This window comes from Dermacentor silvarum, chromosome 11, assembly GCF_013339745.2.
Source record: "Dermacentor silvarum isolate Dsil-2018 chromosome 11, BIME_Dsil_1.4, whole genome shotgun sequence".
Classification (NCBI taxonomy): Eukaryota; Metazoa; Arthropoda; class Arachnida; order Ixodida; family Ixodidae; genus Dermacentor; species Dermacentor silvarum.
The window spans coordinates 39,756,844-39,771,046 of record NC_051164.1 but is presented as its reverse complement, the minus strand read 5'-3'; the positions used below and the strand labels follow the sequence as shown (position 1 = coordinate 39,771,046).

Sequence of the window (14,203 nt, the reverse complement as noted above, 5' to 3'; positions counted from 1 at the left end):
TACTGCAGAAACGGCATGACATACCTGTTCTTTTGGGTAACACTCATCAGTAAGCTCATCAATGGGAGGTGTTTTTGCAATGGTCGGCGCAGTCTAGTATAGCACAAGAGAGGAAGCGAGAACTGATCATTTATGAAAGCGGTGCCAAAAGAAGTTCGGTTCAATGGGCAAGGGCAGTACCCGTGCATCACCACTACGTGCAAAAGGTACCCAATGGTGCTCAACAATTTCACAGGAAACACTTGTGCAATAATTTTCTTGTGCAAGAGAATTTTTGTTGTTCTTTCATGTGGTACGGTTCGTTTGGGAAAAGGTATAGCTGAGTCAATGAGTAGATTTCTCGCGCCTGACAAAGGGTCAATTTTTTTGTTTCTCCTATTTCCGATCTATTGCGTAAAGGAATATAAATTTGCTCTGGGGGTCCCCATACGTACCTCCGCTGAAAGGCTCATGCTCACTGGCACCTTCAACACACTTACTGAACTCGCAGAAGCCCATCTCTCATGCCAGTATGGTAGAATTTCTAACACTGTGACAGGCCGACACATTCCACAAACCCTTTCTATGACTCCGGCACCCATCACCAAGACTAAATACACCATTCCACATCACATACACGAGAACCTCTACATCCCACCACTTCCTAAAAACATGCACCGAAACAGCGCAGGAGGCAGCGAGCAAAGGCTCTCCAAAAAAAATTCTCCTCCTCAAATGATGTGATCTATGTTGATGCTGCCGATTATAGAAACAGGAATCAGTATGCAATATCAGTCAACTATCACGGCCAGGTGGCTGCCGCCAACCCCATTCCTGCCTCCTCCCAGGAAGAGGCAGTGGAGGCGGCCATAGCCCTGGCCCTCACGATGCCAAAGTCATCAGTTATCGTTAGCGACTCAAAAACTTCTGAGCGGGCAGGGTCTCTAAGCCAGCCCTTTTCCTCCTTTTGGCCCATCCTTTCCATCAAACTGTACGATTAATCTGGACTCCCGCGCATGCCGGCCTTCCGGAAACGAGGCGGCTCATGCCATTGTCCGAGGATTTACGGTCCGGGCGCAAGCATCACATGTGTCGGACCTCGCTACGAAGGAGGCGCCGTTTACAGCGCGGGATCGGCTTATTACCTACCACGACATCTGCACACACTACCGATTAGAGCATTTAATCTTTCCGCCGCTTATGCGCAAATCCCCTCGCAGGTGTGAAGTTCTGTAGCGACAGCTGCAGACTCGCACCTTTCCCTCCCCTTACCTCCTCGACCGCATTCATCCCTCCATTTACCTTTCTCCCTCTTGCAAATTCTGAGTCTCCCCCAGAGCAGACCTAAACCACATCATGTGGGCACCCCTCTTTCCTCAAACAATTCGCATCTAGTGAGGAGCAGTGTGAGGCTGCCTTGCGCAGCTCGAGGCCCGACCTTGAGGAGGCCCTCCTGGAGTGGGTGAGATGGTAGAGGAGATTGGCGGCTCTGATGGAGAGATTCAAGACACTCTGCAGGCCGTAGCCAACACGGTCGTCGCTATCGCCTTGAAGAACTCCTCAAACAACTATACCAGACAACGAGCTCAAATTTGTAGGAAAGGGGGGGCATATCCAAGTAGTTCCTCCCCCCACCTTCTATCCCACTGCCCCCTTCCCTTGCAAGAGGGATAAGTTTTTCATTCATTCATTCATTCATTCATTCATTCATTCATTCATTCATCATTCATCATTCATTCATTCATTCATCACTCATTCATGACAACAACAAAAATTAAATCGTCCCCATTCGCTGTATGTACAGCTTCCCGCATTTTAGCTCTATCGCGCGAGCGTCCATCACGCTTGATTTTAGCGCCTTTAAGCGGCGATAATCAGTGAGACCGGCAAAAGTACACGCAAGTGCAGTTATCTCTCTCCTATGCAAAATTCGTTTAATGCGATGTTACCTTTAGGACGACGTTTGACCATACTATAGTGTTCTCGTGTGATATAGGTAATAATGCGGGACGCTGTACATGTCACGAGCATACCATAGTTTGTTGGCATTTGTCACTCCCGGCAGCCCGTATTCCGCCATGCAACTCAACTCGCGCGTCCTACTATCTTTCGCCGTATGTCAAGTGAGGCCCGTCGTCTGCCACTCCTAAGAACACAAGCACGCTGAGCACGCATGCAGAAAAGTATTCGTGGTGTATGAACTAGGCGTGCATGTGCTTACCTTTTTTCGGAGGCTTTTTTCGCTCTCGAAAAATATGGCCGTCTTGTTATTCCCTTTAACAATTGCCACGTTGACGCCCGTGAATAATTCAGCTCGCCTAAAGAGGAGGTCCGTCTCGCACGGCTGGAAAATAAAAAACAGCCGAGTAGTTTTCATATTTCGCACGAGCTTCGTTGTTTCAGTCGTGCAGCTACAGCATATCCAAGCAAAACAGACAAAATTTATGTTTCTTCAGGTTGTCTCGAGCGTACAAAAAATCTTAACGCATGGCTGCTCACTCCAACAAATGTCCTGCTTCGTGGGATCAAAGAATATATGCGACGTTCAAGTTTGGGGGTGCTAGAGCAACAGCAATGCGTCGTGGCGCCTGAGCTTTATCAGAGAGCCGGAGATACCGCAATCTCGGCTACGCATAACAAGCTTACACACTTTGGTGAGCCGCCACAGTATAGCTCGGTCGCTATGGCCAGGCGCAAGGTCGCGTGTGGGATCCCGGCAGCGGCGGCCGCATTTCGATGGGGGTGAAATGCAAAAACTTTAGTGTCCTTAGATTTCATCATCAGCAGTACCATCTCCCAGTGATCTTCAATCACCTCTGCCACCTGCGTCTCTGCCGTCCGCGACTAAGCTTCCAATTCCTTGGCCCCCATTTGGCAACTCTAATAGACCGCCTGTTATCTTCCCAACGCATTAAATGCCCTGCCCAGCTCCATATGTTTATCTTGTCATCATCATCATCCTCAGCCTATATTTATGTCTACTGCAGGACGAAGGCCTCTGCCTGCGATCTTCAATTACCCCTGAATTGTGCTAGCTGATCCCAACTTGCACCTGCAAATTTCTTAACTTCATCTGTCGTGGGCACTATAGGTGTGTTTTAAAAAGAAGCAGGATTTCTTCCGTTACCTTAACAGAACTGTGAGTAGAACTGGGAATACTGGGAAGTATCTTGGAAGTAAGATATGTGGGAATGGATTATGGCCTTTTTGAAAATTCCTTAAGTGCTTGAGAGCGTTAAATGTGGCCAAGCATTACAACGGGTGAGTTATATACGGGCAACGTTTTCAAGTATGATTCAATTACAGGGAACTAAAATTCTTACTTCGTACAACTGCTCGAAAGAAACTGCTTCGGCTGTAAATTGGATTGCGATTCAGCAAAGTTGCATAAGCTTGTTGCTCTCTTTTCCTCTTGACATCAACACCAATTTCGATAACACGGGTATACGATTTGCATAGCCTATATGAAGCTACACATTTGCTGCAGTTGTGCCGCTCCACAGATTAAGCGAAATCAAACCCCAGTTTAAGTTGTTGGGAAGCTGTACAAATTAGTGATTAGTAGGTTGGAAAACAACTTATGGACGTGAAAGACAATGCGATAGACTTACTGCAACGTCCAGGCTGGTGACGTAGAGGTTGGTGCATGGGACATTGGCCATTTCGGGAGTAGGAATCTGGCCGGGATAAGGCTTCTTTAATTGGTAGACAAGTGTGCCAAGCTCGAAGGAAAGACCCATCTTGGTGTTCGATCTGAACTGCTTGTCTCTCGTCATCATCAGTGCGATCCTTCTCTGTGCGCAGAATGTGGACATAATAATTACTAAAGAAGACAAAGAAGACGATGGCTTTAAAAGACATCTGCTGGTGTAGAAAAAGATATGTTCATTAGCCCATGCCTTTGCAGATTTCGATAATGGCATAGTAAACAAAGGGTTTAACGGCTATGTCTGCATTGCAATGCGATCAGTAGCAAGGTGGCTGCCTGGTAAGAAAGGAAGCTAGCCGTACCTGCCGAGTACTGGAACACATTGAATGTTCATATGTGGAGTGAGTTGGTGCAGGTACACGTTGGTCAAAGGATTAACACAGCCGTTTCAGAACGCATGATTGGTGAGGTGCTATGACCACTGATCGGTGGCCAATAGAAACAGAATTTGACTGTTCAAAACTACAATGTAAACGCGATATCACTGCGCCAGCATCGCGTTCAGATTAGGCAGCATCTTTGGGGCATGCTGCACGCTGCGGCGCCTCCAGCACTGGTGGCCAGTTTGAAGAGCAGGCCAACTCCGAAATTCACACTGATGCAAAAGAGTCGTGGCCTGGGTTACTTGCGGGTTCAACGATAAAACTGCTTTGGAATATAGTGATCCCCTAAGCAAGGCGCTCTGCGACCAACGTCGCGGCCATCTATTCGACAACGCAAAAAAGAAAAAAAACTAATACCTTGCGACCATCTAAGAGGTTTCCAGTGCAAGTTTCGTGCGAATACATTTACGGTATACTGCCCGAGCATTATCTGTGCTAAGCTTGACAATATGAAAAGAATCAGTGCGGCCACCTCGTAAATGGTGCATCAGAGTAATCTCCGTAGTAGATTTTCGCCGGTAAAGCAGCCAAGATGAGCATCACTTCTTCGAATCAATCGCTGCCAATATTATATCCCTGCCATGCCATATATTAATCACTGCCAGGTCACCTGCATTACCATTAAGGACATCAGGAGCACTAGAGCCGGTATAATTCAAACATTTTTTTCTTCTTAATTTGAGTGGTAAATCTGCCTTATACAAGCGCCTTTTGATGATATATAATAATAATAACAAATTAGTCTGCCGAACTCTGCAGACCATTTATTTCGGTACGACACATTCAATAGTAATGACATGACCCTCTAATATGACAATCCTGTAGATCCAGCAAGCAACAACGCGCCAACTACATAATGAACCCATTCTGTGTCACGCTATTATCCCGAATACTGACAAAGTATGGGCAAATAAATTATTTTAAAGACCTGCAAGGAAGAAGAACTGCGCCTTGCAGAGCTCCGCAACCGGATCGCCAGTGCTACTGAAGTGAGGCTCGGGCTCGACGCTGTTCCTGATGCGCCTAGCTAAGCCTACGCTAATGTGTCTTCCTGTCGGCGTCCTTCGTGTCGTCCCACAGCCGTACCAGACTTCCTTGTCATAACTGGTGGAGGTGCCGGGTCTCCTGTAATCGCGGAATTGCGCAGCCGGATCCTCCCTGCCATCATGACCTCCGCCAGCGCCACGAGCTTACCACCAACTGCTCACCAGTCGTCCCGTATGCCCCGGCACACTCCGTCAGCGGGACACTCCGAATTTCAGCGGCACTGATGACCACGACGTTGATGACTGGCTATCATCTAACGAAGGCGTCAGTCTTGACAACAAATGGCATGACATCGCGAAATTGACCACCGCCACCGGAATTGCCCAGTTGTTTCGGAACCACGAAAACGAAGTCCCAAGCTGAACTATTTTCAAGACAGCGAGGTCTTCGGCCGCCCTGCTGCTGATAAACATCGTGCCAAACAGCGTCTGCAGTCGCGCTTTCAGCAGCCTGGTAAGTCCTTTACCAGCTACATCGGCAATAATAGGGCAATAAAATCAAGCACATACTGAAGGGCATCGACAAGGACGCGTTTCAGATGCTGATTTCAAAGAGCCTCTCTACTGTTACCCAGGTTATTGAACTATGCCAAAGCTATGACGAGCTCCGCCGTCAACGTCTCCGCACCCGCCGTCCTGTTCCCTATCAGGAATCGTTGTCCGGCTTGACCTCTCCTTTTAAAGACTCCACCCTCCTATCGCCGGTCAAGGCTTTCGTCCGTGAAGAAGTTGCTCACCAGCTCTCCCTTATCTCCAATCCGCCGGAGTCAAGTTCGTCCCTTAGTCCGACCCTACGACTAGGTATAGAAGAACAAGTGCCCAAGGTCCTGCAGCGGGCGCCTCAACTCACCGCCCCATTGACTTACGCCGACGCCGTCGCACGACCACGCCCACCAACGTTCCGGGCTCCGCCTCCGATGCCTAGCCCTGTTTTTACCTCCACGCCGCCGCAATCTCCTGTCCATCGAATGATTAATCCCTGGCGCACAACAGAATATCGGCCCATCTGCTATTCGTGTGGTATTCCCGGACACGTTGCATGCCTGTGCCGCCGCCGTCCACTTCATCCCCGTGACGACCCACGCAAAGCAGCGTACGACCATCCGTTGTCTTACGCTCCAGCCGCGATTTACCCCTTCCCCGCCCAAGCCCTCGCCCAGTTTCTGCCCACCGTTCTACTCGTCGTCGCTCGCTCTTCGCGATGCATCGACGTCCCTCTACCGCTGACACGGAAAACTAAGTGACGCAGTTCCCGAGGCAAGAACTGCGTCATCGTCGCAACGCTCAAGCCCTCTTCTTTCGCCGCCCAGCGTTATTGATGTCGCTGTTGAAGGTGTCTCTGTGCTTGCCTTTATTGACACAGGTGCCGCCATATCTGTGATTGCCGAAAAACTATGCCGCTCAATACGAAAAGTCACGACGCCTTTCTTCGGTGCATTACTCCGCACGGCCACAGCACAGCACGTCCAGCCGGTGGCTGCGTGCACCGCCAGACTTGAAATTCAAGGAGTGCTCTACATCGTCGAGTTCGTCGTTCTTCCCCACTGTTCCGAGGATATTATTTTAGGTTGGGATTTTCTCTCCCGTCACCAAGGTGTTGTCATTTATTGCTCCCGTGCAACAATTACCTTCTCTTCGCTTGGCAATACCATATGTCACGACGTTTCGCTTTCCTGCACCAAGTTGTACCTCACTGATGATATGCAGTTACCCCCGCACGCATCCGTTCTATCACCTGCATCCTGTTCCCTCCGATACTACCGTACTCTTCACACCTTCCACTGCTTTCGTTCATTGCCACATCTCACCACTCCCAACCGCGCGGCTAGACCTTCAAGCAGGTGCGACTCACCATCCTGTATACAACCACTTCCCTCCCGATTACGTTGCTTCGCGGTGAATCTCACGGCACTGTGCAGCCTTACGACACCATTACGACGTTGGAATTTCCTATTGGATCGTCCGAGGTCAACTCCCTTTCCGGTAGTCCCGTACCTGCCACATCGCCTGAAGAAGTTTTCAGTCACGTCATCGACAACGCCTTAAACCCCAAGCAACGTCATGACCTTCTCCGTCTCCTCGCAAATTTCGCCTTGCTTTTGACAGCCATAGCAGTTCTTTGGGTCAACCGACGACTGTATGTCACCGGATTGACACCGGTGTTCACTCACCGCTAAGGCAGCGACCATATCGCGTATCGTCGACAGAACGACGCGGCATTGATGAGCAAGTAGGTGAAATGCTCCAGCGTGGTGTCATTGAACCGTCCGACAGTCCATGGGCATCGCCAGTTGTTTTAGTTAAAAAGAAGGATGGCTCGATCCGCTTTTGCGTGGATTACTGTCGCCTAAACAAAATAACCCGAAAGGATGTTTATCCATTGCCGCGGATCGATGACACCTTAGACTGCTTACAAGGTGCAGAGTTCTTTTCCTCGCTCGATCGGCGCTCTGGCTATTGGCAAGTGCCTATGGCTGCAGACAATAAGCCTAAAACTGCTTTAATTACACCAGATGGCTTATACGAATTTCGTGTGATGCCATTCGGCCATTGCAACAGGCACGCGACTTTTGAGCAGATGATGGATACTATTCTTCGAGGCCTCAAATGGAACACGTGCTTGTGTTATTTAGATGATGTCGTAGTGTTTGCACCAGATTTTCCTACTCATCTTCATCGATTGGAGCAGGTTTTACGCTGTCTCAGTGACGCTGGCCTCCAACTCAACCTAAAAAAATGGCACTTTGGGGCACGCAAGCTGACAATTCTCGGCCATGTCGGGTCGAAGGCCGGCGTTCTCCCCGATGCCGCAAACCTCCGTGCTTTTAAAGAATTCCCAAGGCCCATGTCTCTAAAAGACTTGCGTAGTTTCATTGGCCTTTGATCGTACTTCCGCCGCTTCATTCGAAATTTGGGTTCGATTATGGCACCGCTGACAGAGCTTCTTCGGGGAGATCCCAATCTTTCCTCGCAGTCCCCGGCTTGCGACGAGGCCTTCGCGATGCTACGTCGCCTGCTTATAACACCACCGATACTGTGTCATTTCGATCCAACTGCTCCCACGGAAATCCATACGGATGCTAGCGGCGCTGGTCTTGGCGCTGTGCACGCCCAACGAAAGCCCGGCTACCAAGAATATGTTGTTGCTTACGTGAGCCGCACTTTCACGAAAGCGTAAGCAGTCACGGAAAAAGAATGTCTAGCGTTCATCTGGGCCATTACAAAATTTCGTCCATACCTGTACGGCCGGTCCTTCGATGTCGTTACCGATCACCACGCACTTTGCTGGTTGTCGTCCCTCAAGTATCCCTGCGGCCGCCTAGCCCGGTGGGCACTGCGGCTCCAAGAGTACGACATCCAATTTGTCTACCGCCAGCAAGAAGCACGCCGATGCCGATGCTCTTTCGCGCTCGCCTGTCCTCGTCATACGTGGACATTGTCATTCAAATACTCCTCACTGAATGCCGCATTATTCATCGCTATACCACCGCATATAACCTGCAAACAAATGGATGGAGAGTGTTTCCGTCCTAGACGACCCACTTCCCCCATTCGCTTCCGTCGACATGGCTTTGGAGCAGCGCAAGGACTCCTGGATTTCAACTTTGATAGATTACATCTCAGATTCACCTGCACGCCCACTATCCCGAGCGCTACGCCGGCAAGCTTCGCACTTCGCCATCCGGCGATGGAATCGTCTATCGCAGTAACTACAGTTCCTACGGCCACAAATAGCTGCTTGTCATACCCCGGCAGCTGCGCACTGATGTATGCGCCACTTTCCACGCCGACCCTCATTGTGCACACGCTGGTCTTTTCACGACCTACACCAGACTAAGTCATAGGTTTTATTGGCGCGGTATGTACACATTTGTGCAAAAGTACATTCGCTCTTGCACAGATTGTGAACGCCGCAAGCCTGATCCTTGCCGCTCTTGTGGACCAATACAACCTTTGCCGTGCCCTTCGGCGACCCTTTGACTGGGTTGGAATAGACCTATACGGGCCTCTGTCATACACAGCTGCTGGCAATCGCTGGGTCATTGTAGCTATTATAGACCACCTGACGAAGTATGCAGAAACGGCCGCTCTACCAGCTGCGACGGCTCGTGACGTTGCCTCCTTCCTGCTTCAACGCTTCGTTCTATGTCACGGCGCTCCCCGAGGCCGCGTCTTTCTTGCCGATGTCATTCAAGAACTTCTCACTGAATGCCGTATTATTCACCGCTGTACCGCCGCATATCACCCGCAAACAAATGGATTGACAGAAGGCTTTAACCGAACTCTTGGCGACATGCTTTCGATGTATGTCGCCTCCAACCACACCAACTGGGACCTCATCCTTCCCTATGTCAAGTACACCTATATAACGGCACCCCAGGCAACGATGGGCTTTTCTCCCTTATTTCTTCTATATGGCCGAGAACCGTGATTTCCCCATTGACACTATTCTTCCTTACCATCCCGACTTATCAGAGGGTACACTGGATTCTGAAGCCGCCCGGTACGCAGAAGAATGTCGGCAACTAGATCGCTCCTTAACAACTCAAGAGCAAGCGCTACAGAAATTTCGTTATGACGACGGGCGCCCTCACAACCAGTTTTCGCCTGCCGCTCTCGTTTGGTTGTTGGTGCCTCCTACTTCAACACCAGGTGTCTCCTCCAAGTTTGTATCCTGATACCATGGACCCTACCGAGTTCTACAGCAAACTGCTCCGGTGAACTACGTCATCGAACCTCTGACGCCCCCTACGGACCTGCGTCGCCGAGGCCGCGAAACTGTCCCATGTCGATCGGCTTAAGCCATATCACGAGCCCTTCATCCTCACGGCACTTTGGGCCTCCCGTGCGGCTCCGTCTTTAGCGAGGGGATAAGATGTAAGGAAGAAGTGCGCCGTGCAGAGCTCTGCAGCCAGATCGCCAGCGCTACTGAAGTGGGGCTCGGGCTTGACGCTGTTCCTGGTGCGCCTAGCTAAGCCTACGCTGTTGTGTCTTCCTGTCAGCGTCCTTCGTGTCGTCCACAGCCGTGCCAGACTTCCTTTTCATAGACCGCAGTTCCGAACATGTTTTACGTCCTCAAAAAGGATAAATTGGTTTACACTTGCACAGTGCTCCACGGATCGTGTGCTGCAATCTACCAAAAGCAACACAAAGCACAGAAAAAACTAGGCTCGCCCACAGAATCGCCAGAAGAAAAGTACTGTCGATGAGCTTAGATCTTCTACGGCCGTATACCAAAACGTGCGGATGAACCCACCTCGTCCGAGCTACAGAAGAAATACGGTATGCTCAGAGGTGGCCGTTTTTTGGGCCTCCCTCCACCCGCAGACTGTCTCCGTCAAGAAAGCATTTCTGCAAGCCGAGTTTTGCAGGTATTGGTCATGCTGACATTAACCCCAAGAAAATTTACCAGCTTGCTAGGTTAAACTGCCGGAAAGAATACCATTCCCCTCGTGTAAACACTGCCTTCGATATACGGCGTCTGCCATAACTCGGGATTCGCTTCAGGTCGGTAAACAGCGAAACCTAATATGCAGCAGTTTGCGAGCTTGAACCAGGAGCGAGATTAACCCCTGTACTCTGGAACGTCCCTCCCCTCCACACTCAACCTTGACTCGAGGAATTGGATGGAAACACTGGTTCACAACAGGAGTGACCACGGCGCTTCTTTGACACTCCACGGCAATTATTGAGAAGCGTAACGCCTTCTTCGCTCAGTGGGTGGCACTGCGCGCAACTCGGTGGAGCGGAGGTATAGAGCTATGGTATGGTGGTATGGTATATGGTATAGAGGTATAGAGGTATAGAGCAGCTATGGAGCCTCTCCTGCACTCCGCAAGGACAACAGGTCCTTGAAATGAAGTCACAGGCCTGCGCGGCACGCGCAGCACAGTAACAGCGTAAACTGGTGGAGCGGCTCAAGAGTAGCTCCAATTTGAGCACCACGCACAACAGGGTCTTCGCGGAAGTTTGTTCGCCTCGTTTTGACGAGAACGATCTGAAGTGTACGCCCGGCGTCGACAGTAAGCTGCGGCTTGTAATGCTCTCTGCACAGCAGTCTGCTGGGCCCGATCAAGCCTTACAACTGCAACTTACATGTCAGCTGGACCGCTTTTGCAGGCACCTTAACTAGATGGTACCATCATACTGGCAGAGGCTCGAGTCGTCTTCCCCTGCGCGCTTGCCTTATATATGAGTATTTTCCGCGGCCCGATGGCAAGCGCTTGCGTGGCTCAGTGGTAGAGTATCCGGCTCTCACGCAGCGGGTGCGGTTTCGATCCCAGCGGGAATCGGGTACTTTTTTCGTGTTTCCGGCGATAGTGGCTACGCGGCGGACGCCGGCGGCGGCATCATCGCGACCCGAAATGGCTATTGGAATGAGTCCAGAACAGCTTACGCTGTAAAACATGAACCTACAGGTGGTGCAGAGACTGACCCGAGAGAATCAGAATCCCCAGTCACATCGGGGGTAAAATAAAAATCCCCCTCTAACCTAAAAATATGGGAAGCCACCACACCGCAAGACGAAAAGCACGCGCGTCCTCATTACTGAAAGGACTGCTTGACAAACCTGCAGCCTACGTTGGAGTTACTCATGAGGCAGACCAGACATATGCTATAGCTATAGCTCACGTCCTCGGGCGAACGCTTCCACATCCTCGAGTCAAGGTTGAGTGTGGGGGGGAGGGACGTTCTAGAGCGCACGGGGTAATCTCGCTTCTGGTTCAAGCTAGCAAACTGCTGAATATTAGGTTTCGCTGTTTACCGACCCGAAGCGAATCCAGAGTTATGGTAGACGCCGTATATTTAAGGCAGTGTTTACACGAGGGCAGTGGTGTCCATTCTGTCAATGAAGATTCTAGCAACCTCAATCAGGGAAGCCGAGGAAGCGGTGATTGCTCTAGGAAAGACAATCGAGGGAACTCGGTTCGTCGTATCCGACTCAATGGCCGCCATTAAAGTTGTTAGTCTGTGTTTGTCAGCGCAACAGTCCAAAATGTATTAAACCACTAGAACAAGAGATCAAGCTCATCTGGGTGCCTGCACACATGGGGAATCCGGGAAACGAAGCGGCCCACCTTGCTGCCCGAGCAACAACCAGCCGGGTGGTGGGCCAGCCTCATGTACCGGACTGCCAAAGGGCTGCCCTATAAGATACGGTGATCGGCTGAACATCTACAGAGAAGAACGTCGACTCCATCCGCCACCGCAGGACTCTCTTACGCGTGCGCAGGCCACAACTCGCAGGCGGGTGCAAACCCATAACGTTTTAAGCCCCTGGCGCCTAGCTGCAATCATCGAAGATCATAATGTATCAAAATGCACATATTGTGGCCTGTTAGAGGCGAGCCAGGACAACATTCTATGGGGATTCCCCAGCAATTCGCCCCGTAGAGAGCTCACGAAGCAAGCTCCCTCACCGGAGGTGTGGGAATCGGCGCTGCGATCGACAGACGTGGTCATTCAAACCAAGCTGGCAGAGTGGCCGGCTAGTGTTGTCGCTCCCTGGGCCCCGACCTAGTCCCCCTGTCCAGCCTGGGCTCCATTTCTCTTTCCCTCTCTATATAAGAAAGTTTATTTCCCCCTTTCCGAGGTATAAAGCTTCGAGCCGAGGGTTGCTTGCAAATACGGGCGTGAGTGCTTTTTACGTCGCGGCGTTAGCAGTGCGCAGGGCGCGATTTTCCGCCCACATGCTAGCTACGTATATGCGGTACAGAAGAAATTATATCCATGGCTTTAAGAACGTGTTTAGAAACGCCCCTGAATGCATGGACGCTGCCATTATTATGCAGCTGACCACGCCGCCATTGAGCGCCTTCTGGCTTCCACTTTTCATCCACTGATGAAAAGCATTTCATCCACTGATGAAAAGCATCAGTGAAAAGTATTTCCACTGATCATCATCATAATCATGATCATCATCAGCCTATATTTATGTCCACTGCAGGACGAAAGTTTCTCCCTGCGATCTCCATTTACCACTGTCTTGCGCTAGCGTATTCCAACTTGCGCCTGCAAATTTCCTAACTTCATCATCCCATCTGATTTTCTGCCGACCTCGACTGCGCTTCCCTTCTCTTGGTATCCATTCTGTAACCCTAATGGTCCACCGCTTATCCATCCTACGCATTACATGGCGTGCGCAACTCCATTTCTTCCGCCTAATGTCAACTAGAATATCGGCTATCCCCGTTTGTTCTCCGATTCACACCGCTCTCTTCCTGTTTCTTAACGTTAGTCCTAAGATTTTTCGTTCCATCGCTCTTTGCGCGGTCCTTAACTTGTTCTCGAGCTTCTTTGTTAACCTCCAAGTTTCTGCCTCATATGGTAGCAGCGGTAGAATGCAATGATTGTACACTTTCCTTTTGAACGACACTGGTAATGTTCCAGTCAGGATTTGGCAATGCCTGCCGTGTGCACTTCAACCCAATTTTATTCTTCTGTATATTTCTTTCTCGTCAGGGTCCCCTGTTAGTAATTGACCTATATAAACGCACTCCTTTACAGACTCTAGAGGCTGACTGGCGATCCTGAATTCTAATTCCCTTGGCATCTTTGTCTTCTGCATATTCATCTTCAACCCAATTCTTACACTTTCTCGATTAAGGTCCTCAATCATTTGCTGTAATTCGTCTGCATTGTTGTTGAATAGGAATATGCCATCTGCAAACCGAAGGTTGCTAAGATATTCGCCGTTGATCCTCACTCCTAAGGCTTCCCAGACTAAGAGCTTGAATACTTCTTCTAAGCATGCAGTGGCGAGATTGTGTCTCCTTGCCTTACCCCTTTCTTGATAGGTAACTTTCTACTTTTCTTGTGGAGAACCAAGGTAGCTGTGGAATCCTTGTAGACGTTTGCTAAGATATTCACGTATGCCTCCTGTACTCCTTGATTACGCAATGCGTCTATGACTGCTGGCATCTCTACTGAATGAAATGCCTTTTCATAATCTATGAAAGCCATAAAGAGAGGCTGATTGTACTCCGCAGATTTCTCGATTACCTGATTGATGACATGGATATGATCCATCGTAGAATATCCCTTCCTGAAGCCAGCTGAAGTCGAGTGTTGCCCTGATTCTATTG

The 14,203-nt window shown here is 50.0% G+C and overlaps 2 protein-coding genes across 2 annotated transcripts in view; both read right to left on the bottom strand.

Moving 5' to 3' along the window:
- LOC119433109 (uncharacterized) overlaps positions 1-14,203 on the bottom strand; it is a 259,341-nt gene that overhangs the window by 95,224 nt on the left and 149,914 nt on the right. The window lies entirely within an intron of this gene.
- The window catches only part of LOC125941414 (uncharacterized), a 48,076-nt gene that overhangs the window by 13,055 nt on the left and 20,818 nt on the right, over positions 1-14,203 (bottom strand). Inside the window, exons 5-6 of the mRNA XM_049658574.1 lie at positions 3,591-3,773; positions 2,201-2,323 (exon numbers count right to left, since the gene is read on the bottom strand). Of these exons, the coding sequence (XP_049514531.1) occupies positions 2,201-2,323; positions 3,591-3,773 (306 nt within the window). The remainder of the gene's footprint in view (positions 1-2,200; positions 2,324-3,590; positions 3,774-14,203) is intronic.